The sequence below is a fragment of the Hippopotamus amphibius genome, chromosome 11, assembly GCF_030028045.1.
Source record: "Hippopotamus amphibius kiboko isolate mHipAmp2 chromosome 11, mHipAmp2.hap2, whole genome shotgun sequence".
NCBI lineage: Eukaryota > Metazoa > Chordata > Mammalia > Artiodactyla > Hippopotamidae > Hippopotamus > Hippopotamus amphibius.
The window spans coordinates 43,673,098-43,699,059 of NC_080196.1; the positions used below are offsets into that span (position 1 = coordinate 43,673,098).

A 25,962-nucleotide genomic window follows, 5' to 3' on the forward strand; every position below is an offset into this window, starting at 1 on the left:
AGCAGGAGAAGAAACCACAAAGGCAAGGTCCTCTCTCAGGGGCGAGGGGTTCAAGCCCCACATTGGGCCCCCTGGCCCTGGGGACCTACACCTGGAAGACGAAGCTGCATAACGCCTGGCTTTGAAAACTAGGGGTTCTTATGTACGGCAGAGCTGGGGAGCTGTGGGAAACAGAGACTCCACTCTTTTTTAAATTTTTTTTACAAATCTATGTATTCTTTATTAGGTACTCACAAGAAGGACACATTAGCACCGTCCTTCTGATGTGATGGAGAATACGTACACCTGACCCCCATCATGGCAGGAAACAGGCAGGGGCTGGGGCTCTCAGAGCTGGTACCAAGTGTCCACTGAAGAAATCTCCATTCACCAAAGCAAGGGTGTTTCCTTGGATTCCATCATCTCTACTATAGCTTCCACTTCGTTCTCCACGACTGGCCCAGAATCCTCCATTCCAGAACCTCTTGCCACACCTTCAAGACCTAGGTCAACTGTCCCACGTCTCACTCACCGAGGTGCCTCTGGAATTCTGCAGCATGTCTCTTTGGTATGCTGCTGCCCTGCCACCCTCAGGGCGTAGGTGGGAGTTGGGGGGAAATATAACATGTTACCAAAAGCAAATAGCCGGCGTACATCATCAATTGACACTTGGGACATACACCCCACAACCTTGCGGAGTACATGCTTTGTCCTCAAATGATACATAATGCCCTAGACAGCAAAGGAAACCCCTTCATTATTCAAACACCATCTCGTGCGCCAGGCACAAGGGATACAGAGTGGACAGTGTTTACTTCCACCGTGCCCTGCACAGTAGGAAGTTGGCACCTGGAAGCTGGAACCAAATCTCTACCTTGGTTCTTCCCCGCCTTTGAATGGTGTCCACCACCCTGCTTTCACCTGCTTTGGGCATTAGTTCATTTTCTAAAAGGGAGGATGAGATGGCAGAGAGAGAGAGAGTGGGAGGGGAGATTACAGGAGAGGCTGGGGAGGGAATGACAACCTATAAAACAAGACAAAGACCAGATTTAGCACTACAATATTTTATGACGAGAGAAGGTAGCGGGAAATACTAGATGCTAACTCACAATATGGTGCATGAGGCTGGGATAGGAGCCATCAGGAAGTGTGGCAGAGGCCACCTGTTCCGACTAAGAGCCTTTCAACGGACTGCTGGGTGGACTGGACCTGCTGCTTCCGTTGTGAGCCTTCTTTGATGGTGACAGAACAGGTGATGACAGGCCTGGGGACCCCACAGGCTCACCCCAGGGCCTGCTTGGAGCGCACAAACCTGTAGGGTACATTCTTGTCCTCACACAGCAGTGGGAGGTGCAGGATGGTCTCCAGGGGCTTGGTGTCTGCAGCCATCCCAGCGAACTCAGAGATGCCTCTGTTGAGGGTTTTGGTGGTCTCCTCGGCTCCTTTTTGAAGCTGCTTGGAGTTACGTGACTGCCGAACAAGGTCCGACAGTTTCCTGGTGAGGTGGGCATCTACAAGAGGGTAGGCCTTCAATGTACATCAGCCTCGTGGTGGCTGCGGTTCCGTGGTAGTATCACTCCTCAAGAAGCACAGGCAACGTCAGAGCTGGAGTGCTCACCACTGTGCAGAGTCACGTGGAAGAAGTGTTAACCGTTTTTTTTTAATTGAAGTGTAGTTGATTTATAATGTGTTAATCTCTGCTGCACAGCAAAGTGACTCAGTTATACATATATATATTCTTTTTCATATTCTTTTCCATTATGGTTTATCTCAGGATATTGAATATAGTTCCCTGTGTTATACAGTAGGACCTTGTTGTTTATCCATCCTATATATAATAGCTTGCATCTGCTAATCCTCAGATTCCCAGTCCACCCCTCCCCCAACCCCCTCCCCCTTGGCAACCACAAGTCTGTTCTCTGTGTCTGTGGAGACTCCACTCTTGCAGGTTTCACACACACACACTCACTGGCTCCAAGTCCCATTGCAGAGGCAGTGGTTTGAAACGTATCTGTCCATAGGTGGAAAAGATGCATTGACTGCTTTTAGGATGAATGCCGAGGGGGACAAGGATCTGGTGGAACTTTCGCTACGGACCGAATCACTGGGGGTTCCCCCTCTACCTAGCCGGGAGGTGCCATTTCTGACTTTGGCCAGCTGCCTCGCCAGCACTGCCCGCCCCAGCTCTCCCCTGTGGACTCGCCCTGGCTGCACCCCTCCGAAGGGGCTCCCCACCCCCCACCACCCTCAGAAGGCAGCCTTGGAAGCGACTAACGCCCTGATCACCCTCGCTCGGGCAGCACCACCCCTTCCTTGGTCTTTCCAGCCCCTTTTCCTGCTTTAAAGTCTCCCTTGCAGTTACTTTCCAAACGTATTCATACTCTGCATATGTGATTTACTCTGTATATTACGTGTTTATTGCCTGTCTTGCCTTATTAGAAGGGAAGTTCTGTGATGCTACCCTCATTGAAGCATGATGGTGCACGATAGGTTCGTGGAGTGTTTGCTGAATGAAAGAGCTCATTGTGCGTTGATGGAAGGACCGTGGGCCTGATGGTGTTAGGACAATAGGAAGATGGATAAAATGCAGCCTTTGCTCCCTGCAGACAGAGTCCACATGCCTCCCCGCCTCTGCGCCCAGCACTGTTCACACAATCATCATTGCACAAACACAGACCATTTGTTTTTATTCCCTTTTCCCTTTTCTCATATTCTAATGTTTCTTTTTTCTTTTTTTTTCCTTTCTGCCTCAACTCTCACCCAATTATTATAGGGAAAAAGTTTTTCCTCCCTTAAAAAAACAATCACTCTGACTAATGAGCATAAAAGGTAGTACTAGTAATTACATATTTATTAAGAGAAAGTCAAATTTGAAGAGAAAACCATAATGATAGTATTATCAGTTGTGAACATCTATTCTGTGCTTGCCTCTCTGTCAAGCAATTTCTATGCTCAGCCTTGTTGAATCAGTACCAAGAAGGAAACCATGGCAGCAAGAAGTAACCTGTCCTGGTCACAGATACAATAACTGGTCTGAACCCATGTCGGTCTGATTCTAGAGCCCACGCCCTCCCATGGGTAACAGAGGCTGTGCTGTTATGTCTGATGTAACCCACATGGGTGTTTCCTCCATCCCCTCCCCACACCATCACCATTCATGTTCCTGCAAAGATCTGCTCACGGCCGAGGTCAGCTCTTATCATGTGAAATGTGAGGTATGTGTCTGGAATATGCAATCAGGTGCATTTTTCACTCATTACCAGTGTCATTCATTGCAGTTAGTGTAATAGAAGCTGGACCTTCGTGTAGAGGTATTATATCTACTCACAAGCTAGAGTTCAAAACTAGCGTCTGCTACTTACTAGTGTTGTAGAGTTGGGCAAATTATTATTATTATTATTATGATTACACCACACCGTGGGATAATAATGATATTGTGGGATAATAATACTGTAGGATCTTAGTTCCTTGACCAGGGATTGAACCCACGCCCTCAGCAGTGAAAGCACGGAGTCTTAACCATTGGACCGCCAGGGAATTCCCTAGAGTTGGGCAAATTATTTAACCCTACTGAACCTTAGGTTATGCATGTGTGGTGTGGGGAGAATGATGCCAGTGTAACGAGAATAACCTCAGATGTGTCTGTAAGGTGCCTGCTTCATGAGCTGTGTCACTGTCCGCGACTCTCCTGTCTGATGTCCTGCCTGCCTTGACTCTGAGTCTTTTGCTGCACCTTATATAGCATTTCAGCTATGTTGTGTGTTACCTATTGTGGTCTGAATTAGTCATCTATTACTGTGCAACAAACTACCCCAAACTTAGCAGCCTAAAGCAAGAAACATCTATTATCTCCAAGTTTCTGTGGGTCAGGGATCACTTCCCGGGGTGGTTCTGGCTCAGCCTCTCGTGAGAATGCAGTCAAGATGTCAGCCGACCTGCATTCAGTTCAAGGCTCAACTGGGGGAGGATCTGCCCCCGAGCTCACTCATGTGGCTGCTGACATGCTTCAAGGGATGTGCTTCCGAGCTTCTTCAAGTGGGTGTCTCTGCAGGGCTGTCTCAGGCCATGGCGGCTGGCCTCCTCCAGAGCAAGCCACCCAAGACAGAAGGAGACAGGACACCCAAGATGGAAGCCATGGTCTTTTTATAATTGAAGCTCGGAGGTGACAACCCATGACTTTTGCTGCCTTTTTATTCATTAGAAGCAAGTCAATAAATCCAGCCAACACTCAAGAGTAGGGAATAATACAGGAAGCTCTATTGTACACCGAGATGTGGAGATCACTGGGGCCATATGAGAGTCTGCCTACAAAGAGGTTTAGTCTTACGGAGTTAGGCTGGGGATTGTGATGTGTCCAGTTGTATTTCATCACTTTCATAGGAAGGTTAGTCCTGTCATTCCGTAAGAGACTTACACACTTTGGGAACAAAAACACTGCTAAGCAGGGTAACAGGCTGTACCAGAAGAGCTTCAACTACCTCACGAAAAAATAACAAACATGACTTCTTTTGTGTAGTCTTACAACTTATCACACTGTCGCTACTTTCAATTCCCACTCTAAGCCTAATTATACATTTCCTCTGAACTGGTTTGTTTCTTAAAAGCCATTTCCCCTTTGGCTGTCTCCTCAGTGCATTTTCCACTTCCTCCTCTTTGGTCTACACACACACACACACACACTCCAGCTTCCTTCCTCAGGGAGCCCCAAAGAGCAGGTAGGTAGTCATGGTGACATGTAAATATCACTCCCAGCCCACACTGGGAAGGCAACTTGTTTATTATTCCCAGCTAAACCCCAGCGGGCTCCAGCCACCCACCTCCCCAGGGTGGAGGGTTCTGCCTCTGGATGACCTCGGCTCTTCCCTCCTTCTGCTGGCTGCCCCTTAGCCAGCACTGCCCAGCTGTATTAGCCTCCCAAGACAGTATGACGTAGATCAAATTTGACAGTTGCATCCTTTCAGGTTGTAAAGCTAGATTATATAAATACTAAACTATGTATGATGTAAGTAGATAAACATATCATAAATACTAAATTAGTGTTACAAATATTAACATTTTATTGCATAAGTAGTAAAACCTATCTCTTATATAAATACGACCTGCTTGGAGATTAAGAAGGTCAGTCCAACAATTTGACATTTTGTGTTCTTCCATTTCTAAGGATTACTGAGAGTCTATTTTATTAGGGACAGTATTTAATTATTGGATGGTCTGTTACAGCCAATCACTCTATTAAACTTAACAATTTATGTTTTTGAAGTATTCTTTCTCAGTAGAGAGAAGAGAGGAGTCAGATGAACAGACAAAGGAAGGAATCTAAGGGGCTATGAACAGGTGAATATTCCAAGGCAAATAGATTTGATGATGACAGTTACGATGGGAAGAGGAAAAGTGATAATGGAAAAACGGAGATGCACTGGCTGTGAATCATGAAAGAGAAATGTTTACAAAAATGAAAACCTGATGGGATCATTTCCTTATGATGGATTCTGTGCCATTTACTTTCGCTAAACAGTATACTGAGCAGAACATTGTGCAGAAGAAGAATTACAGTCTTTTCAAAGGAGTTGTCAGAGACCTTACATATAATACTTTGTCATCCATTTGCTCTGGTTAGAGATGAGAAACTGAAGCACAGGAGAGATGAATCTTCTCATGTCCAATGTTATTTTATTGAAAAGCCAGGACTGAGATTCACTGAATTCCTAATTCAGCGGCTTTCATTAATAATTTTACTTTATGGTCTAGAAGAGAATTGGTTTAATTTTTTTTTAATAAATGTGAAGTTTATTATTTTCTATATTGCTTAAGATGTTTAAAAATATGAAATAAGCCTACTGTAGAGCACAGGGAACTCTATTCAATATCCTGTGATAAACCATAATGGAAAAGAATATGAAAAAGAATGTCTATATATGTATAGCTGAATCACTTTGCTGTACAGCAGAAATTAACACAACATTGTAAGTCCAACTATACTTCAATAAAATAAATTAAAAAAATATGAAACAAGACTATTAAGTGAACTTTCCTTATACATGAATGTGGATTTTAGCAAGTTGTGCTTTTAATGTGAATTTTCCTCAATTCTTGTTATACAGCAGGTCTAAGAGAGATTCAAACTGTGTGGTGAGCATTCATGTTCTGACTGGCTCAGAACTTTCACAGAGTAATGTCTTCACTGTGAAGCATAGGTCTTGAATAATAATCATGTTCAAGACTAATACAGTTATACTTAGCTTTGTGCCGTAGATGTCTACCTACAAAATTGTATGAAACAATTTTTTGGTAAGTACAATTCAATTTCAATGCCTTAAAATAATGATCCAAAAAAAAAAAAAAAAATGATCCATTTAAACCCTGCAGTAAATCTTTTTGGCAAAGCAGCAAAATTGAGAGAAAGCATCTTCCCACTGAAATTTGTTATAAGATTAGGTATCTTCATGCTTGGTTTTCTTATAGCAGATATACTTGTAGTGTTGTCTTCCTACAAATTGATTCAGCTTATTCAAATGATAGATTTATAATGATATTAGTTACTGATATTTCCATGCTAACATTTAAATTTTTTACCTCTTTTAAGGTGCTAGTAGAATTAATAAAAAGAAATGTATTTGTTTACAAACTACATATTAAGAAAATAAAAATTTTACAACAAGATAATGCTCTTTATTTTTATTATTATTATTTTTTTTTGCCTTTTATTTTATTTTTTTTTTATTATTTTATTTTATTTTTTTGGGGGTACACCAGGTTCAATCAACTGTTTTTATACACATATCCCCATATTCCCTCCCTTCCTTGACGCCCCCCCCCTCGAGTCCCCCCCACCCTCCCCGCCCCAGTCCTCTAAGGCATCTTCCATCCTCGAGTTGGACTCCCTTTGTTATACAACAACTTCCCACTGACTATTTTACAGTTGGTAGTATATATATGTCTGTGCTACTCTCTCGCTTCTTCTCAGTTTCCCCTTCACCCCCCGCCCCCTCCCATACCTCGAGTTCTCCAGTCCATTCTCTGTATCTGCTTCCTTGTTCTTGTCACTGAGTTCATCAGTACCATTTTTAGATTCCGTATATGTGAGTTGATAATGCTCTTTAAAAAGATTTCTTCCTTGTGTTTTGTGGTGGAAAATGGAAAGAAAAGAATATTTGTTCATTGATCCAGTAATGGAAAATACTAAGAATAAATTATAATTGAGGATACCTCTGGATAGTTTCTAAAGTAAAGAAATATGATTGAATAAAATGTAAACATTGTACTTTTAAATGAAATAAGTAAATAAGGACATATTTCTTTATTGTTTGATTAGTAATATAACTGGAAGATGAAAAATAAGCTATCTGGTATTCTTAAACCGTAAAAAAATTTTTTTGGTAAACGTCAGCCTGGAAGTTCTGTTATCTTTCTCTTCTTTAAGAAAGCTTCATTAGAGTCCCAGTCTAAGTCGGAAACATAGGCGTCTCCCAAACTCACCTCCTTTGCTGGATACACTAAATCTGTGGTTACACACAGAGCAATTTCCTCTAAAAGAAATCCAGAAACTAGCTGAGTGATGTCTGTACGTTGGGCAAATGAGAAAACACCCATATTGAAATGGGCCTTGGCACAACCTCAATTACTGGGAGTCACTAAGAACAAAGAAGGCAGCTTGGAAATCACAAAAGTTTCAGAGACAACAAATAGCTGAGACCAGGCTGGGTGATAAGGTTAATCTCTCACACAAGACCACTCTGTCCAGACTGGGAGGGATGGCTGTTTTACTGAATGCACAGAATTCAGCACAGAGAGTCAAAGAAAATGAAGAAAAAGAAGAGTATGTTCCAACCAAAGGTATGATAAAACTCCAGAAAACAGACCTTAATGAAATGTAGGTAAGTGATTTACCTGATAAAGAGTTCAAAATAATGGTCAGAAATATGATTACTGAAGTCAAGAAAGCAATGCATGAACAGAGTGAAAGTTTCAACAAAGAGGGAATATAACAAAGTGCCAAAAAGAAAGAATGGAGCTGAAGAAAACAATAATTGAACTGAAACATTCAACAGAGGGGTTCAACAGCAGACCAGATAAAGAAGAAGAAAAAAAATAGGAGAATTCAAAGAAAGTGCAGTGAAACTCATCCAGGCAGAAGAGCAAAAAGGAAAAAAAAAGAATGAAGACAGCTTAAGGGACTTATGGGAAAACATCAGGTGGATCAATATTCACATTATAGGGGTCCAGGAAGAGAAGAGAGAGAGAGAAATGGGCAGAAAACTTATTTGAAGGAACAACAGCTGAAAACTTCCCTAACCTGGGGAAGGAAATAAACATTCACGTTAACAAAATGGGGTATAAAAATCATATGATTATCTCAAAAGAATGTGACAAAATTCAACATTCATTTATAATAAAAGCTCTCAAAAAAACTGGCTATAGAGGGCACATAACTCAACATAATAAAGTCAAATATATGATAAACCCACAGCGAACATAATATTCAATGGTGAAAAGGTGAAAGATTTTCCCTAAGATCCAGAACAAGACCAGATGTCCACTGTTGCCATTTTTATTCAATAGAGTATTAGAAGATGTAGCCAGAGCAAGTAGGCAAGAAAAAAAATAAAACACATCCAAATCAGAAAGAAAGATGTAAAACTATCTCTATTTGCAGATGACATGATATAATACAGATAGAAAATTCTAAAAACTCCACCAAAAACTCTAAAAACTCCACTCAAAAACGAAATAAGTTTGGTAAATTTTCAGGATACAAAATCAATAGACTAAAATCAGTTGTGTTTCTATTCACTGAGAATGAACTATCAGAAAGAGAAATTAAGAAAGCAATCCCATTTACAATTGCATTAGAAAGAATGAAATAGCTAGGAATAAATTTAACCAAAATAGTGAAAGATCTGTAACTGAAAAGACATTGATTAAAGAAACTGAATGAGACATGAATAAATGGAAAGATATTTCATATTCACGGATTGGAAAAATTATATTGTTAAAATGTCTATACTACCCAAAGCAAGCTACAGAGTCAATGCAATCTGTATCAAAATTCCAAGGGAATTTTTCACAGAAATAGAGCAAATAATCCTAAAATTTTAATGCAACCACAAAAAACCTCTGAAAAGTCAAAGCAATCTTTAGAAAGAAGAATAAGGCTGAAGGCATCAAGTGTCCTCATTCAAACTATATTACTAAGCTATAGTTATCAAAACAGTATGGTATTGGTATAAAAACAGACACATAGATCAAAGGAACGGAATAGAGAGCCTAGAAATAAATCCATGGGTATTTGGTCAATTGATTTACAACAATGGGACCCAGGATATAAAATGGAGAAATGATAGTCTCCTCAATAAATGGTGCTGGGAAAACTGGACAGCCTCATGGAAAAGAATGAAATGGGACCCCTTTCTTATACCATATACAAAAATCAAACAGAGAAAGATAAATACTACATAGTATCACTTATATGTGGAATCTTAAAAAAACAAAGTCAAACTCATAGAAACAGAGATTAGAAAAGTGGTTGCCAGGGGGCAGGGGGCAGGGGGAAAAGAGTGAATTTGGTAAAAAGGCCACAAATTTTCAATTATAAGATGAATAACATCTTATGAGTTAATGTAAAACATGGTGTCTATAGTTGATAACACAGTATTGTATACTTAAAATTTGCTAAGAAATTAGAACATAAATGCTCTTACAAAGAAAGAAAGAAAGAAAGGGAGGAAGAAAGGAAGAAGGAAAGAAAAAGAGGGACCTCCCTGGTGGTCCTGTGGTAAAGAATCTGCCTTCCAATGCAGGGGATGCAGTTTCAATCCCTGGTCAGGGAACTAAGATCCCACATGCCTCGGAGCAACTAAGCCTGCATGCCACAACTACAGAGCTCACGCACCTCAACTAGAGAGCCTGCATGTGGCAAACTACAGAGCCCACTGGCTCTGGCTTGAGCTCCACAACTAGAGAGAAGCTTGCAGGCCTCAATGAATATCCCGCATGCTGCAACTAAGACCCAACACAGCCCCCCCCCAAAAAAAAAAAAAAAAAAGACAGAAAAGAAAAAGACAAATATGTAAAGTAATGGATGTGTTAATTAACTACATGAAGGAATCCTTTCACAATGTGTATCAAATCACTGTGATGTATCCTTTAACTATCTCAAAATTTTATATGTCCAATATACCTTAATAAAACTAAAATTAAAGAAATTTTTATCAGTAACCTCACAACATTTTATTCTGACAGGGCTTAAAAGGTGTTATTTTTCCAATCAAGTTTACATCAATGTTACAGATGGTGCAAACTTCACTGGAGAAACCTGACCTCTTCTAGGTTTATTCTAGTGAGCTGATTAACATGCTTTTATTAGCAGTGGTATCTGAATGACCCTGCTTGTTAGAAGGAGCACAGTTCTGCTCATTGATATCTTTTTCTCTTATTTTTTATGCAGTGTGTCTTGGCCTTCAGTGAAGACTGTACCCATAATACTTTAATTTATATTGTAGGCTCCATAACTGTAAAATAAGAGTGATATGAGAAAAGGATGATTTTTAAGCTCTTCGTAAATCCTTTGTAGATCAAGGTGGAAAATAAATAAAGCAATAAATGAAGTCTCTGTGTCTATCCAAATGACTAAAAAATACATTTTGATCAAGTGAGATGATGTAGGTTATGGCTCTTTAAACTAAAAAGCATTATACAAATGGAAACCATCACCCCAACCCAAGGAAGTGTGCTTATGAGCCTCCTTTAGGCTTCGCCCCACGTGTTTCTGTTTATTGGAGAAGAAGGCTGTGAAGCAGAGGCAGAGAAAAAGATGGATTCAGTGGTGGGTGCTATAGTTTTTACTGGGCTCCTCTGGTATAATCTCTTTCATGTTAAAAACTTTACAGTCTAACTTTTCCCAATCCACTAATTTACATATTGTTTACCCAAATGGAGTACTCACAGGAATGGCTTTCTTTTGGCTGGTAACTGAGAAAAGTACTGACAGTGACTAATGCCTAATGTGTAGTTTTCTGTGGCACAGAAAGCTCTTTCGACTACATTAATTCACAGTTTTCTTGACAGCTTTTTGAGGGTGGCAGTTTTCATCTCTTTTGCAGAAATAAAGAAAATGAATACTGCAGTTAATATGATTCACCCAAGATCTCATCCCTAGTTAGTGGCAGATGCAAAAATTCAATGCAAAATTATGAGTTCTTTCCACCAGCCTACGTGACAGACAGTGTTGGCTCATCTCCATCAAGGCAAAGTGTTGTTCAATATTTGTCTCTTCATGAGCACATGCATCAGATTGAGAAAAACAGAAGGGCAGATAAACTCAAACGGCTCATTTGTAACTTCTCTGAATGGAGGAGCAGATTAAAGTCTTCGTAATGTGAAATTTTAGATTGTTTACCTACTATTACAATCTGTAAAGCTGAACAAATAAATGATAAAAAGCAGGGAACAGTGTTTTATCTTTCAGTAATGACTGAGTGGGAAGGGTATCAGACCAACCTTCCCACAGATAACAATTAGAATGTTGGGCAAAATATTAAGAAAAAACCATCTGAAAGTCCTGGAGATTGACCAAAAGCAAGAGGAAACTGAAGGGGAATCTAAACTTGGAAGAGGACATAACACTAGGTGAGGTTCTGTTTTCATGGTTTTAACAAGTGTAGCTACTATTCTCTACTGTGCAGAACAGGTAATACTTCTTGTGTAAATTAAAACAGCTAATGTTTAGAGCAGTCTGACAGGGCTGGGGTGACCACAGAAGTTGGGAAGTGAGAGGGGGAAACCTCAGAAGGTATTGGGTGACAGTGGATGCTCCAAATTCTGCATAAACTCCGTCTACATCTTTGGTTGACCTTTAATTATGCACGTGTAGTTCAGTTTTCAAGCATCCCAGGTAAGAATAGAATAACTCATCACAAAACTTCAGCTGCCATCCAGCAGCAAAGCTCAGATGCTATCGACTGAATGTGTCCCCCTAAATTTATATTTTGCAATGTAACCCCCAATGTGATGGTATCTGGAGGTAGAGACGTTGGATGGTGATTAGATCATTAGGGTGGTGCCCTCATGAATAGGATAAGTGCCCTTACAAAAGAGACCCCAGAGAGTTCCCCTGTCCCCTTCTACTGTGTGAAGACACACTTAAAAGATGATCATTTGTGAACCAGAAAGCAGGTCCTCACCCGACATCATATCTAGTGGTGCCTTGATCTCGGACTTCCCAGCCTCCAGAACTGTGAGAAATAAATTTCTGTTGTTTATAAATCACTCAATATATGGTGGTTTTGTTACAGCAGCCTGAATGGACTAAGGCACTAAAGTTTGGAGTTTGATTTCATCCAAGCTGACTGTGTGCAAAAACAAACAAAATAAAACAAAACAGAACAAAACAAAACAAAGCAAAACAAAATTAGATCTCTTTAGAGTAATATAACAGAATCCAGAGACTCTATCATTCACGTCTCTGATACAATTCAAAATTACTAAGCATATGAAGAGACAGGAAAATGTGACCCACATTTAAATAAAAGGCACTATACAGGTTAAACATTCCAAATAAAATACAAGAGATGGGGGATAGAATATTAATGTATAGTAACAGGAAATCCAAGCGATTTTAGGGTGGTGACTTTGGTTTTGATTATAAAGGTGGCTGAATTCTAAACTAATTTACCCACGAGATTGCATAGGCTCTCAGGGTTTTTGAATGATTTGAGTATCTTTCCCTTAGAGCAAGGATATATAATCTCTAGAAAATATCCTTAAATTCAAGTTTGGGGAAGCAGAGGTTTAGGTCTCAGTGCTCCCTCTTCCAGAGGGCTTTGCGATTCTCATGAAAATTTCTCCCAGCATTGGACTGCATATGACAAGATTTAATTTGCCTATTTGATTTGCATATAAATACCTCACAGGATCACTTTATAGGACCACAAAGATCTGCCTGTCTAGATTAAGAAAAAAATACTACTATGACTGTTATAATTTCCTTGCTAATTGTCTCTAGTAAGGCTGAAAGCTCTGTCTTGTTCCTTTTTGTCTCCTCAGTCAATTGATCAGTGCCTGCCACATAGCGGCCACTCAATAAATAAATAACACACCATGATTTGGCCCCGGAAGTAGTTTACAACTGCCTGTTGGGTACATTTACCTGTATACTATTTGTTAACCTTTTAAGTCAATTTTATTGATGTGTACATTTTAGGTAATAAAAGGTTCCCATTTTAAGTGTACAGTTTGATGTGTTTAATGAATGTACACACCCATGTTACAACCACAATCAAGATGTAGAATATTTCCATTATCCCCCAAACTTCCCTCATCCCTTCTGCCATCAATCTTTCTATTCACATCTCTTCCCCAATTCCTGGCTGCAGGTACCCAGTGATGTAGGTTGTACCACTTCACACTAGTTTGCACTTTCTAGAATTTATATGCATATAAAAGGAATCATACAGTATATACTCTTCTGTCTGGCTTGTTTTGCTAAGCGTGCTGTTTTTGAAATTCATCCACATTGGTACAAGCATTAGTGACATTAGGAAAGTAGAAGAAAAGGAACAAATTTCTTTTTCTTGTTGTTATTCCATTGTTTCAGTGTAGTACACTTTGTGTATTCATTTATCTGTTGATGACTATTTGGATGGTTTCCAGTTTGGGGCTTTTAACAAAATTGCTATCAACATTTTGTAAACAAGCTTTTGTATGGAAATATGTTTTTATTTTTTTTGCACGTATCAATACTGAGGGGTAGAATGGCTGGATCATTAAGGTAGGTATATGCTTATAAAAAACTTAAAAATTGTTTTCCAAAAGTGGTTTTATCATTTTACACCCCAACCAGCAAAGCCTGAGTTCCACATGCTCCATACAGTCAATAATGCTTGAGACTGTCAATCTTTTTCTTTTTTGTCATTCCAGTGGAGGGGGGTGGTCTCTCCCTTTAAAATTCACATGCTCAAACCTCTGAATCCCCATTCTACCACATCTTACCAGCTATCACTTTGGACTTTCACTTTAAATCAATGACAACCATCATAGTCAAAAAATTAATAATAGGGCAACAACTCCATTAATGGAGAATTTATCATTCTTAACCTTAGAGTATAAGCTTCATGAGGGCAAGACCTATCTGCAGCACCATGTGTGGAGCATGGTAAGTACATGTACTAGTTATCTGCTGCTGTGTAACAAATCACACCAAATCTTAGCAACTCACAATAAAAAATGTTTGTTGCACACAGTTTCTGGGAGTTAGGAATCCAGGAGCAGCTTAGTTGAGTGGTCCTGGTTCTGCGTTTATCACAAAGTTGCAGTTAAGGGATTGGCTGATTCTACTGTCATTTGAAGGTGTGACTGAGACTGCAGGGATGGCTTCCAAGATTACTCACTCACATAGCTATGGGCAAGATTGTCATGTGGGTCTCTCCATTGGGGCTCAACATGGCAGCTGGTTTCTCTAAAGTGAGTGATACAAAAAACAAAGATAGATGTTGATTACACAGACCAACCAGTACATAGTGAATATCTATTGATTGAACAGATGTGTGCCTGACACTGTGCTAAGCATTTTACTTATAGCGTCTTATTTAATCCTGATAACAATCCATGGACCATTGTCCTCTTTTGCACTGATAAAACTGAGGCTTATAAAAGTGAAGCAACCTGTTCAACAAAGCTATTAGGTGGCAGAGCCTGAGTTGAAAGTCAGACCTCTCTAGCCCCAACGGATGTGAAAACTGGTTCACACTGAAAATGAATTGCATTATTCCCCCCAAATTAGATTTCCACAGTCATTTAAAATTTTGTTAAAGTTGAGTCAAAATCATTTACATATGGGGAAAGAAACTAGAAATTATATCAGTAGGGAAACTCTCAAACTCTTCAGGAGGATAAAGAATTGCTTCCCTAATTCTCCACTTGACAAAGTGTTTTTTTTTCTCTCTTACCAGACTAATGTTTCAGATTCTTGGCAGATCTTTGGAAATGAAGAAAGTCAAGAATTCTGCCACCGACTTTCCGAAGAGCCAAGACAGGGAGTTCCCTGGTGGCACAGTGGTTAAGAATCCACCTGCCAATGCAGGGCACATGGGGTTTGATCCCTGGGCTAGGAAGATTCCACATGTGTCAGAGCAACTAAGCCTATGTGCCACAACTACTGAGCCTGTGCTCTGGAGCCTGAGAGCCACAACTACTGAGCCCGACTGCAGCAACTGTTGAAGCCTGCGTGCCTAGAGCCCATGCTCCACAACAAGAGAAGCCACCACAATGAGAAGCCTGCACACCACAACAAAGAGTAGCCCCCTCTTGCAACTACAGAAAGCCTGCACAAAGCAATGAAGACCCAACGCAGCCAAAAAAAAAAAAAACAAAAAACAAAAAACAAAAAACTTTAAAAACAAACAAACAAACCCCAAAGAGCCAAGACAAGCTGATCATTCAGTGTACATATGGAACTATGGTAATTCCAAGCATCTACAGACCAAGTGAGAAAGTACTTGTTGTCTAAGAGGTCACAATCTTTTGGGAATTAAGGTGATAGAAAAATAATCTAACACAGGGAAATATAAATGCCACAGAAAGGCACACAGGGAATGCTTCCTGAGGTTTGAATTTTTAAAAAGATCAGCCACATTTTAAAAACACATTTAGTGTTTATTATAAAACTCTAGTGTGATAATCTCTGGAAGTCAATAGATTAAGATGAGGGGGCCAGGCCTTCTTTCCTTCTTTCTTTTTTTTAATTATTTTTAAGCAGTTGGAAAACTTACAAGGCCAGTGACTTGCTTACCGTTCCAGACCCAGGCTCTCAGACAGGAACCACAGTCTCCCACTAAAGGTGGCACAAAGTGGGTTTCTGGAATGTAAGAATGAAGGAAGAGTGTGACTAAGGTTCAAAGTCCAGGTAACCTCCCTTGAGAATGTAGGAATCAAGCCAGGACAAACAAAAGATGAGGTGGAGTGGGTAGGGTAGTGGAGTTCAGGGATTGATTGGAATTAGAGTTAAGGTGATAATGCCGGGGTAGAAACAGACGAGGCAATGGTACTTGGACCCATCCTCACTGACTGTGAATTGAAAGGCTCTCCAAGTAGAGTTGAAATGATGAAGTGTTTCCTTCCCCACTCACCCCAGGAAAACTGTCCAGTGAACAGCTGGAACTGAGACCACATACGCCTTGCAAAAACTAGTTTCGGACCCAGATTTGCTTTGGCCACAGAGCACACTCAGCTTTCAGTTTTCTGCAGAAATGTGGATTACGGGGCTCCAGATTTTAGCTTTGGCAGTTTGGGGGCGGTAGTGGGGGTGGAAGAGCCTGGGTGGTGTCCAGGCAGAGGTCACAGGCAGAGTTCACTTGAAGAGGAAGGTGTGAGGACTAGGGGGTGGCCAGGTGGGGAGTCAGAATAGACCCCGAAAAAACAATCCATCAGGGCGATTGGTTTTGACCTGCTCAGCAACTCTTTGCGAAGAAGCCAGTTTGGTTATTCGGAGAGAGGAAGAAGGGCAGTTCAGGGTTCCGGTCCGAGCCCCTTGATACGAGTCAGGGGCAAGGGAATGGTCGTTAACACCCAGGGGTGAGCCTCCTGAGTTCTCCCCAGCTGCTCCTTGGGCTGCAAGCTACCCTTTGCAAGAGACTGGGTGCTGGTACAGAAACGCAGGAGCCAGACGGAGGATGCTCACCTGGCAGCCCCCACACAACCTGCCCCACCTCCCCTGCCCCTCCCTCCTCACCTGTCCAGGCTAGTCGCCAAGGACCAACATCTGGCCCGGCTGGAACGGGCTCAGAAACTCATCTTTTGCCAGCTCGTTTTCCTATGTGGGCTTCCGATGGGGTGCATCCACATCTGTGAGAATCTCGCAGGCTCTCTGACGCCTGTGTTGTTGGCGGTTTGGGGAGAGGGATCTATTATTGTGTACAGGGACCTTGATTACTGAAGATGCTACACAGCCTGCAGGCGGTGCCCGAGGACCAGAGGGCAGGCGGGGGCCGGGGCGCCGTGCGGGGCCGGGGGCGGCCCGCTCGCCTCTGGGGCTGCTGGAGCAGCGCGCACGCAAGTGGCTGAGAAAGCCGCAGCCAGGGCAGCGGGGACGCCTCGAAACCACACGGAACCTTGGAGCTCTGGGCGCCCGCGGCGCGCAAGGTACGCTTCGGGACGGTCCCGCCTGACCCCGGAAGGGAAAATGGTTTTGGGGAAGGGGAGCGAGGAGAGTGAGTTAAGTAAAACTAAAAAAGTTGTCCTGCTCCCCCCGGGATGCCTCCCCGCTGCCTCGTCTTTGCCCCGGGCTCCTTCAGAGGGGCTCCCTCAGAGGCCCCGACCCTCCCCGCGTCCCAACCCGAGTAGGGGACCGCGAGCGCCTGGCCGCGGCTTCCCCGACCCTCCGGATCCAGGTTGCAGGGAAAACCCGGCGCGGAGCATCCCTCGGGCCGGAGCAGCCCTGGGCGCGCGCCCACTGGCGCGCATGCTCAGTCGCGCGGCCGCGGAGAGTAGGAAGCTCGGCTTGGCGGCGGCGGCGCGGCCGGAGGGTGGGAGGGGAGCAGCGGCGGGCCGGCGGGCGGGGGCGCGGGGCTGCGGGGGGGCTCCCGCCGGAGGTTCCTGGACGCGTTTGGGAGCGCGGAGCCCGGCTCGAGGTGCGAGCGAGCACGGGGGCCAACGAGCGTGGGGTGGGCGGCGGACGGAGCGCAGCCGCCGGGCGGGCGGAGCGGGCGGGGAGCCCGGGTCTCCGCGGCTCGGGACCCGGCGGCGGGCGGCGATGTTGCACTGCATCCCCCTGTGGCGGTGCAACCGTCATGTGGAGACCATCGACAAGCGCCACTGCTCCCTGGTCTACGTCCCGGAGGAGATCTACCGCTACGCCCGCAGCCTGGAGGAGCTGCTGCTGGACGCCAACCAGCTCCGCGAGCTGCCGGAGGTGAGTGTCCGGCCTCACCTGCGCGCCGTCCTGGGGGAGCGTGGCCGGGCCCCGGTAGCCGCCCCCACTCCTCTTCCCCCCACCCCATTCCCTCGTCTCGCCTCTCGCCCCCTCTTCCACCTCGGGACCCGGCCGGCAGGTCCCGCGGGAACCACGTCTACCTTCATTCACCTGCTTCTTCCTCCCATACTCCTCCCCCTCCCCCCGAAAAGTTCCTTTTCTTTCTGTACAGAGCGACTTGCTGTTTTCTGAGTAGTCGCTGGAGCTTGTGCAGTTGGGGAAACGTTCTGTGCCGATAAGTTTAGATACACATCTAGGGACTAGCGCCAGGCACTGGTAACCGGGCAGGTGAGGAACCAGGTGGCCCGGGCGGTTCCCGGCTGGAAGGACCCAGCGCGGCATCCGGCTCCCGGGGCGGTCCCCTGGCCCCACATTCCCCGATCGCTGGCCGGGGCGCGTTTCCCCCTCGGCCTGGGCCGGGCCAGGAGGAGGTGGGCAGCGCGCGAGCGAGCCGCGCTATCTCGGCATCTTCCGAAGAATGTGCTCCGGGCCTTATCGCGGCTGGGCCGTGCCAGGAAGAACCGTAGCTGGCCGGCCTGCCCGGGCTCCGGGACCGGCCGCCAGGTGGGAGGCGGGGCAGGAGGGGGGCTGCGCTCGCGGGGCTGTGGGCAGGTGCCCAGGTGCCCTGCCTGCGTGGACCTGTTGCGTGGAAGGAGCCGCGGTGAACGTCAGCGGAGGCTGTGCCAGGCGGGCCAGCCTTGCAGCCGTCGCTCCCGGAGCGGCCAGGTTCAGCCTGCTGACTTCTGCCCTTGCAGTGATGCGTTACCTCTTCCACGTAAATTAATCACCCAGCCGCGGCCAGACTTGTCAAGCGACACATGCTGATTGTGCTTTAATGGAGGGTCGGGGACTGTGAACTTTTACCCTTCGAGTTTGCCCAGGGAACTTAGCTTGAGCAAGCCTGAAGGAGGAAGGTAGCCCAAATCCAGGTCTGTGCAGGAAGTCGGGGCAGTTAATCTGAAGGTGTGCAGGAAGTAGGGAGGCTGCTGGCAGACGGGAGAAAACCTGAAGGCCCCGGCGTTGGAACTCAGATATCTTGCTGGACCCTTTGTTAGCACAAAGCCGAGACATGGTCACAGAAACACTCCCTAGTCAAATGTTCTGGCGTGTTAGAATGACCCGATTTGTCCTCCAGTCGACAGAGTGGTTTAAACAGCAGAACTGTGTTTTTCTGAACATTTCAAGTGTTGTTATTCTTCTTGGATTAACTTTCCTTGGTCAGCGTAGAATTGATTGGATGGTTTGCTCTGTGCAGTGGAGGTGGGGGTGGGGGTGGGGGTGGGATTATCCTTACTAGGATCTTTGCAAAGCCCCCCAAGCTTTATTTAGTTTAGAAGCAGAAAAGCCATCCAGTTTCCCTAGGCATTTATTATTTTGCAGGCATTTTCAAACACATAGTTTTATCTGACCTTTTGCTTCCTTAAATTTGACTTAAAAGTCATGAGCTCACTTACTGCCTTAAGTTGTAATAAGTTTAGGCATTGGTACTGCCGGGAATATAGAACACTATGTAATTTAATACTTTTCAAGGGCTCCAGAATGAAGTAAAGCTTGAGTGAAAAGCTGTTGGACTAGAAATGTTTCAGTGCTCTTTGTGGTGTTTGTGTTTGTTTGTTTTCTTTTGTAGAGCTGGAAGATTTCCTGTGACTGGATTGGCTTTTCACTCCCTTCTGCAGAGTTTGTGGGTTTTTCTGTAATGTTGGGGGGATTCAGCTTGGTATGGGAAATTATGGGGTTTGGATGTGTCAGATATTTCTACTGATTCTAAATGGAAACGTCTCAGAAGCTCAAAATACAGTCAGATAGCCCTCAGTAAATATGGTGATAAACCAGCTTTTCAAAGGCTAGAAGTCGTCTCACTTATGGGTAATTGCTCTTACAGCTCTTAAAATAGTTTTATGGTTTTCAAGTTGTGTAAAATCTGTTTCTCCCCGACTTCTTGGGTGCCTGGGTATGTGCAAGCCAGACTCCAGCAACTGCCTTGAAAACACAGATGTTTCATTCACAGTCTTTGCTTGAGCATCCGTTGTCTCCCCTCTGAGGTCTGTGTAACTCATTAGTGCTGCTCACTGCAGTCTCGGCCCCCTCCCCCAGCCCCATCTCCTTACCTGCCACGGCACCCGTTGACCTCTTCTGCTGACAGGCCTCCAAGGGCCTTGTGGTGGTGGCCATACCTGCATTATGTTCTCCTGTCTGTGATTCATTTGCGGCCAAAGGGGAAGCCTGCATCCCCCAACCCCGACAGCAAAGGTACACACGCTCCCCAGCCTTCAGCATCACAAAAAGCATCTCCTCTCCCTGAAGGTCTGCAGCCTCTGATTTGCTCCAGTCCCCTCGTTTTCCACATTGAGACTCAGGATTGAAGTGACTTTCAGGGCTATCCAGCCGGTGGGATGCAGTCGTGGTGCCCCCTGCCCCCTGCCCCGTTCATGCATCTGCCAGCTGAGCAGGAATGTGGACTATTGGGTTTCTCACCTCCATCAGACCTGCAGTTATTTAGCTCCTCCTGGTTTACTCATGTCGTGAACACTTGGCCTCAGTCGAGCCTTTATTGACCCTCCAGGATTTGCTAGTTGTGGGGGATACAGAGATTAAAGAAGGTATGATTCCACAAGCTGTTTGCAGCTTTGTGGGGGACAGTGACTTTAGTACAGGTGTGGTGGGTGTGGCTGGAGCGCCACCGCAGTTATCAGACGTGGTGGTTACTGACCTAATCTGCCGGCCGACCTTTTGCTGAACCCGCATCACCGTCCTCAGCAGTGGCCCCACCCTGTGATAGCCGCTCATGGCTGCAGGGGGCTTAGAGCCCTCACCTGCTGCCTCGCCACCCCTTCCCATCCTCCGGCTGGTCCCCTCCCCCAGCCCCATCCCTTGGGGGGGGGTGTGTTAACAGAGACACCTCAAGGTGCCCCCTTGGGAGCTCGGCATCCGGTGAGTCCTGCTCAGTAAACCCCTGTTTATCTGTTGAATGAAGGTTGCTGAGTCTGATGCAAATCTTCCTCCTTTGTGTCTTTCTTGTCCCTTGAAGCTCATCACGGCTTCAGGATCTGTCCTTCTCTAATGTAGTCAGAGAACGTTCAGAAGTGAAGGTCATCCACGTGGTGCAGTTGTTTTGACTTCCTCTCCTGCCTTCCTCTCTGTGTTCCTGATGCCATCAGTTTTCCCCTCAATGTGCATGATGCTCAGATACCTTCAAGCATGTTTGCTGTGGTCTCTCTAGACCATTGCAGGGCCTGGTCTAATAGGCAGCAGACACTTAGAGTGAATGGTCTCAAGCCTTTCTAGGTTAAAAAGTTGAATTTCATCTTGTCACCTCCTCTTAGAGTTCAGTTGATCCTTCCGTGATTGCCAGATGACATTATTTCAGATAGCTGCCCCCGCCCTTGCTTCTTTCTCGTATCCGCTTTATTTTTTCCCCTAGCCCTAGAGCACTTATCACTCCCTGACTCCAGACTGTGTCCTCGCTTACTCATTCTTTGTCTCTCAACCAGAACTTAAGCTCCATGCCAGCGGGGGGTGGGGGGGTTTCTGTCTGTGACTGAACCTAGGACAGCATCTGGGACACAGTGGGCACACCTGTAGCCTGGATGAGTCCTTACATTCTGTCACGGGGAGATAGCCCTGTTTTTCGCCATCGTGGTGCCCGTCTCACGCCTGACTTGTACTGTGCACAGGTCTATTGGAGTTAGTAAAAACACAGATGTTCAGAATTCAGTGGTCCTGTCCTGCCCATTTGTTTTCTCTGTCTCTTCTGTGCTGGACACTTGTTTATTTTGGCCGTGCTGTGCAGCTTGTGGGATCTTAATCCAGGACTGAACCAGGCCCCCCGCAGAGAAAGCACTGAATCCTAACCGCTGGATTACCAGGGAATTCCCTAGTGCAGGACACTTTTGACCATCTCGTCTTTTTGAGATAATCTTTATGCCTTATAAACATCATTTCTATGAATGTGACTTCAGCCTCTTCGTCTGTGAACTGTTGAGAGGATATCCATCACCACTTGGAGTAAGTCCCTTTTGTCTTAAACCCACCATGTTACAGTTTAGGTCTGGCCCCCTGCACTGGCTTCTCTCCCCAGCAGTTCCATTTCTGGGGGCAGGGCCAGCCATTCTTCCTGGCTCACAGGTTCAGGGACTTACCTTCTCATCTCCATCCATCCTGTCACTAGGTCCTGTCATTCCTTCCTTGAGAATGCCACCTTCCCTCTGGGTCTGTCGCTTCCCAGCTGGTTTCGCCTGGATCCCTGCTGTGCGTGGCTGGCTATCCTCTGCAGAGGCTCTCAGGGCTGGTCTGGAAGGAGCAGGAGGCAAGGCTGCTGGAATCAGTTCAGGTGCTGCTCCATCACTTGCATTCTTTCTTCGAGCCTTGGTTTCCTCATGTGTCACAGTAGCACCTGCTTTATAGGGTGCTTCTGGGGATTAAAGAGAGAATGCATGCAGAGCACTTACCGTTAGGACTGCGATGTCTAAGATTTTTCTGGATACTATGGCAAGATGCTTTTAGTAGGAAACAATGTTTTTTTTTTATATAATAATATTTATATAGTTATCCTCTTCTTTCACCAAAATATAATATTCTCTTGATTTTTGAGGAAACAGTGTGTTTTAAACTGGAGCCTAAAGACATTTTCCTGGGAATTTGTAAGTCATTTTTTAAAACCAAAGTTAAAATTTTAATATTCTTTTAAATAATAATTTAAAAAAGTCATCGATTCTGTAACATCGAGATGACCTTCCATTTGGAAGTCATGTCGCAAGGATTTCCTGCCAGTGTTAGATTTGTGCACCCTTTTGATTGTTGTGGACTTATTGCAGAAATCATGTTTTGGGGTCAGTTGAGGGCTAGAAGTTCATAAACAAAGGTTTCACGGCCGGCCGTTAGAGAAGAGCGATGGCTGGCTGGCGGAGGGGGTCCCAGCGCTGCGGTGGTGCCGCCACGCAACGTTGCCAGGAACCTGCACCAGGTAGTGCTGGACTTTACCCACTGCGAGCCGTCGAGCGCATGGTACAAAATTGCATCGCTGTCGTCTGTTGTGTTCAGTGAGAGCTGAGTTCTCTTTCACTGGTTTTTATCCGATTTTTACCTTGTCTCACCTTATAGTTTTATAAGGGCTAAAGCGTGTAAAGCTTTATATTTGGACAGACTTAAGTAACATTATAATGAAAATAACTTAGGGCAAAGTCTAGGAGGAAGGGCGTCCAAGAGAGCACGTGCGCCTTAGAGCTGTGACCTGCACGTTTCTCAAGTTAGGGAACCAGTTCTCCTTTCTCAGAGAGCCTGTTATTGTTACACAGTTTGGTTCTTAGCTGCTTTCTGATTCTGTTCTGTGTCCGTCCAGGCCCTGTCCCTCATCTCCTGCTCCTCTCCCCCCACCTCCTGCTCTACAGGTGAGGAAACTGAGATCTGGAAGGGTGTTATTTGCCCCAGATTAGTGGACGTTGGAGTGTCTTTGATTAGAAACATTCAGTATCTGCCTCTTATTCATAATTCTACTAGACGCCACTTACTGAGATTTTACAGAGCTCCAAACTTTGTATTAAGTGCTCTCTAGAAATTATTTCCCTTAAATGGAATCACTACTCACTTGAGCTCTGATAATTCCCGTTTTGCCAATGTGGACACCGAGACTTATTTAAGGAGTTGTTTCAGAGGCTCGTGTAAGGAACTCGGCCAAGGTCAGCTGTGGTGCCAGGTGTGCCTGCAGCTCCGTGTCACTTGTACCTGGGGCGGAGCCTGGCCCCGTGACAACTCCTAGGCGGCTCCCTCTCTGGGGAGCTGAGAGCAGGCTTCACAGGGGGTGGTGACATAGAAGGAGAGAAAAAACCTGTTGTGGTCGCCAAAGCCTGTCCTTCCCAGGTGGCTCGAGTGAGGGTGCCCGAGTGGTGGAGCGGGACTGGAAAGGGACCAGGCCAGTCTGGGCGGTGTGTCAGCAGAGGCACAGCACAGGTTCTGGGAGGGTGCTTCTGGGGCAGAGCAGAGGATGCAGTCAGGAGCCACTGCGGTGGCCTGGGTGGGAGGAGAGCATCCGGCACCTGTGGAGTGGGCGCAGTAGGATGGGTCATGTCATCAAGGACGTTCATGCGGGGGGCGGGGGCGGGTTTCCTGCCGTCTGGTCCAGTGCTCTTTCTCCTCTGCCCCCTGCCCTGTTGTGCTGCCTGCCTGAAGCCTTCCGTCAGTGCTCGGGGCGCAGTAAGCACAAAGCATTTACCTCCTTGCTGTGGACGCATTTTCCTCGATTGTGGGGCGTGTTGGCATTGAACTTGTAAACTGCTCGCTGATCTGTGTTCATAGGCTCTGGCTTGGGGGAAAGATGGATGGCCCACAGTAGGTGGGGGTGGGAACAGTTGTTTCTTTTGAGTTTCAGAGGAAAGTGGTCAGCCAGTTGATAAAATTGCAGCCACAGTAACGCCGGGGACCCTGTAGGTTCTTCTTCCCGGGTAATACGGGTGTGTGCTGTGTATGTACTGGACCACTGACCTCAGTTTCCTCGTGCTCTGCTGATCCTTTAAAACACTGATGCTTGGAGCATTTGGATTTCTAGAGTCACTTGAAGTCAACTTGTTGCTGAAATCTTTTTTTAAAACAATAGCTCAATTCTTTGAGAAAAAGTATAACTGCTCACTTAATAATCCTTTCCTAGAGTTGACAAAGTTGAGTTATGCTGGTAACATAGCAAAATGAACCCATTTCCCCAGTCCCCCACCCCTCTTCCCAGGGGCTTCCAGAGAGAAGGGGGGCACCTTGGCCCCTCCTCCCCACTTCCAGAATGTTATCCTCTCTGCCAGAAATCGCAGCTTCTGTAACTGTGATACTTGGGACTTCCTTAAAAAGGACCCTTTACACAGGCTTGAAATTTGGAGGGGGTAAAGCGTAGCTGATATTTACACAAGAGGGTCAGAAATAGCAGTGTAAACATTTCTCAGCAGTGATGACCTAAATCCTAACCATGGTCTCGCCGAACCATGAATGGAGGCGTTGGGCTCTTCTGGGTGTGGATCCAGTGAGGCTTGGGGCTTCTTTCTCTGCTCACAGAAGTCTAAAGGAAGTTTGCCTATTTTAGGATTCTCCCCAGACGCAGGGCTAGATGTTTGTCCTCCACTTCATATGATAGTTATGAGGGGCGATGAGATCATGGGCCAGATCTTTGTAAATGCACAGGAGAAACTGCTGGATGTCCATTTACTTTCTCTTGGGTATTATTTAGTGGACAGGGATGGTAATTTACTATTGCATGTGGTATTTAAGAAGATCTAATCAGAGGTATGTGCGTGTGTGTGTGCCTTATAGTATAAAATACTTTGAATTTCTAGAAATAAGATGGAATATTAAATTTTTTTGTTTTGTTTTTGCTTATCACTGTTTTGAAGACTTTCCTTATCTACACTGTAACTTCTAGATTCCAGAGAATTTGACTCAGTTGGGAGAAATTTGGTATATCTGTTTCCAAGAACCACAAGGCATGGATGTCATGTGGTGGGCGGAAGGTGTTACACTTAATTGCAGCGTGTTCCAGACTGATTCCTGGACGGTGTGGCCTCTCCACCCAGACCACTCTAGCCACCTTTCTTTCCACAATCCACACCCACTTCTGGGGGAAAGATAATTGGAGCGGCTAACAGCTGACTTGTGGTGGACATGGGGAACTTGAGTCAGATGAGCAGCTGTGAAGGCCAGAAAGAAGCTGCTGAACCTCTGAGGATGTGACCTGGGCTCCGACTGCCTGACCTGACGTGGAAGATGCTGTGACCTGGGCTCCGACTGCCTGACCTGACGTGGAAGATGCTGTGACCTGGGCTCCGACTGCCTGACCTGACGTGGAAGATGCTGTGACCTGGGCTCCGACTGCCTGACCTGACGTGGAAGATGCTGTGACCTGGGCTCCGACTGCCTGACCTGATGTGGAAGATGCTGTGACCTGGGCTCCGACTGCCTGACCTGACGTGGAAGATGCTGTGACCTGGGCTCCGACTGCCTGACCTGACGTGGAAGATGCTGTGACCTGGGCTCTGACTGCCTGACCT

General features: G+C 45.2%; 1 protein-coding gene across 1 annotated transcript in view; it reads left to right on the forward strand.

Annotated features, from left to right (window-relative positions):
* Positions 1-16,958: 16,958 nt before the first annotated feature.
* LRRC1 (leucine rich repeat containing 1) overlaps positions 16,959-25,962 on the forward strand; it is a 124,490-nt gene continuing 115,486 nt past the window's right edge. The window contains exon 1 of the mRNA XM_057699349.1: positions 16,959-17,881. Within this exon, the coding sequence (XP_057555332.1) occupies positions 17,153-17,881 (729 nt within the window). The 5' untranslated portion in view covers positions 16,959-17,152. The remainder of the gene's footprint in view (positions 17,882-25,962) is intronic.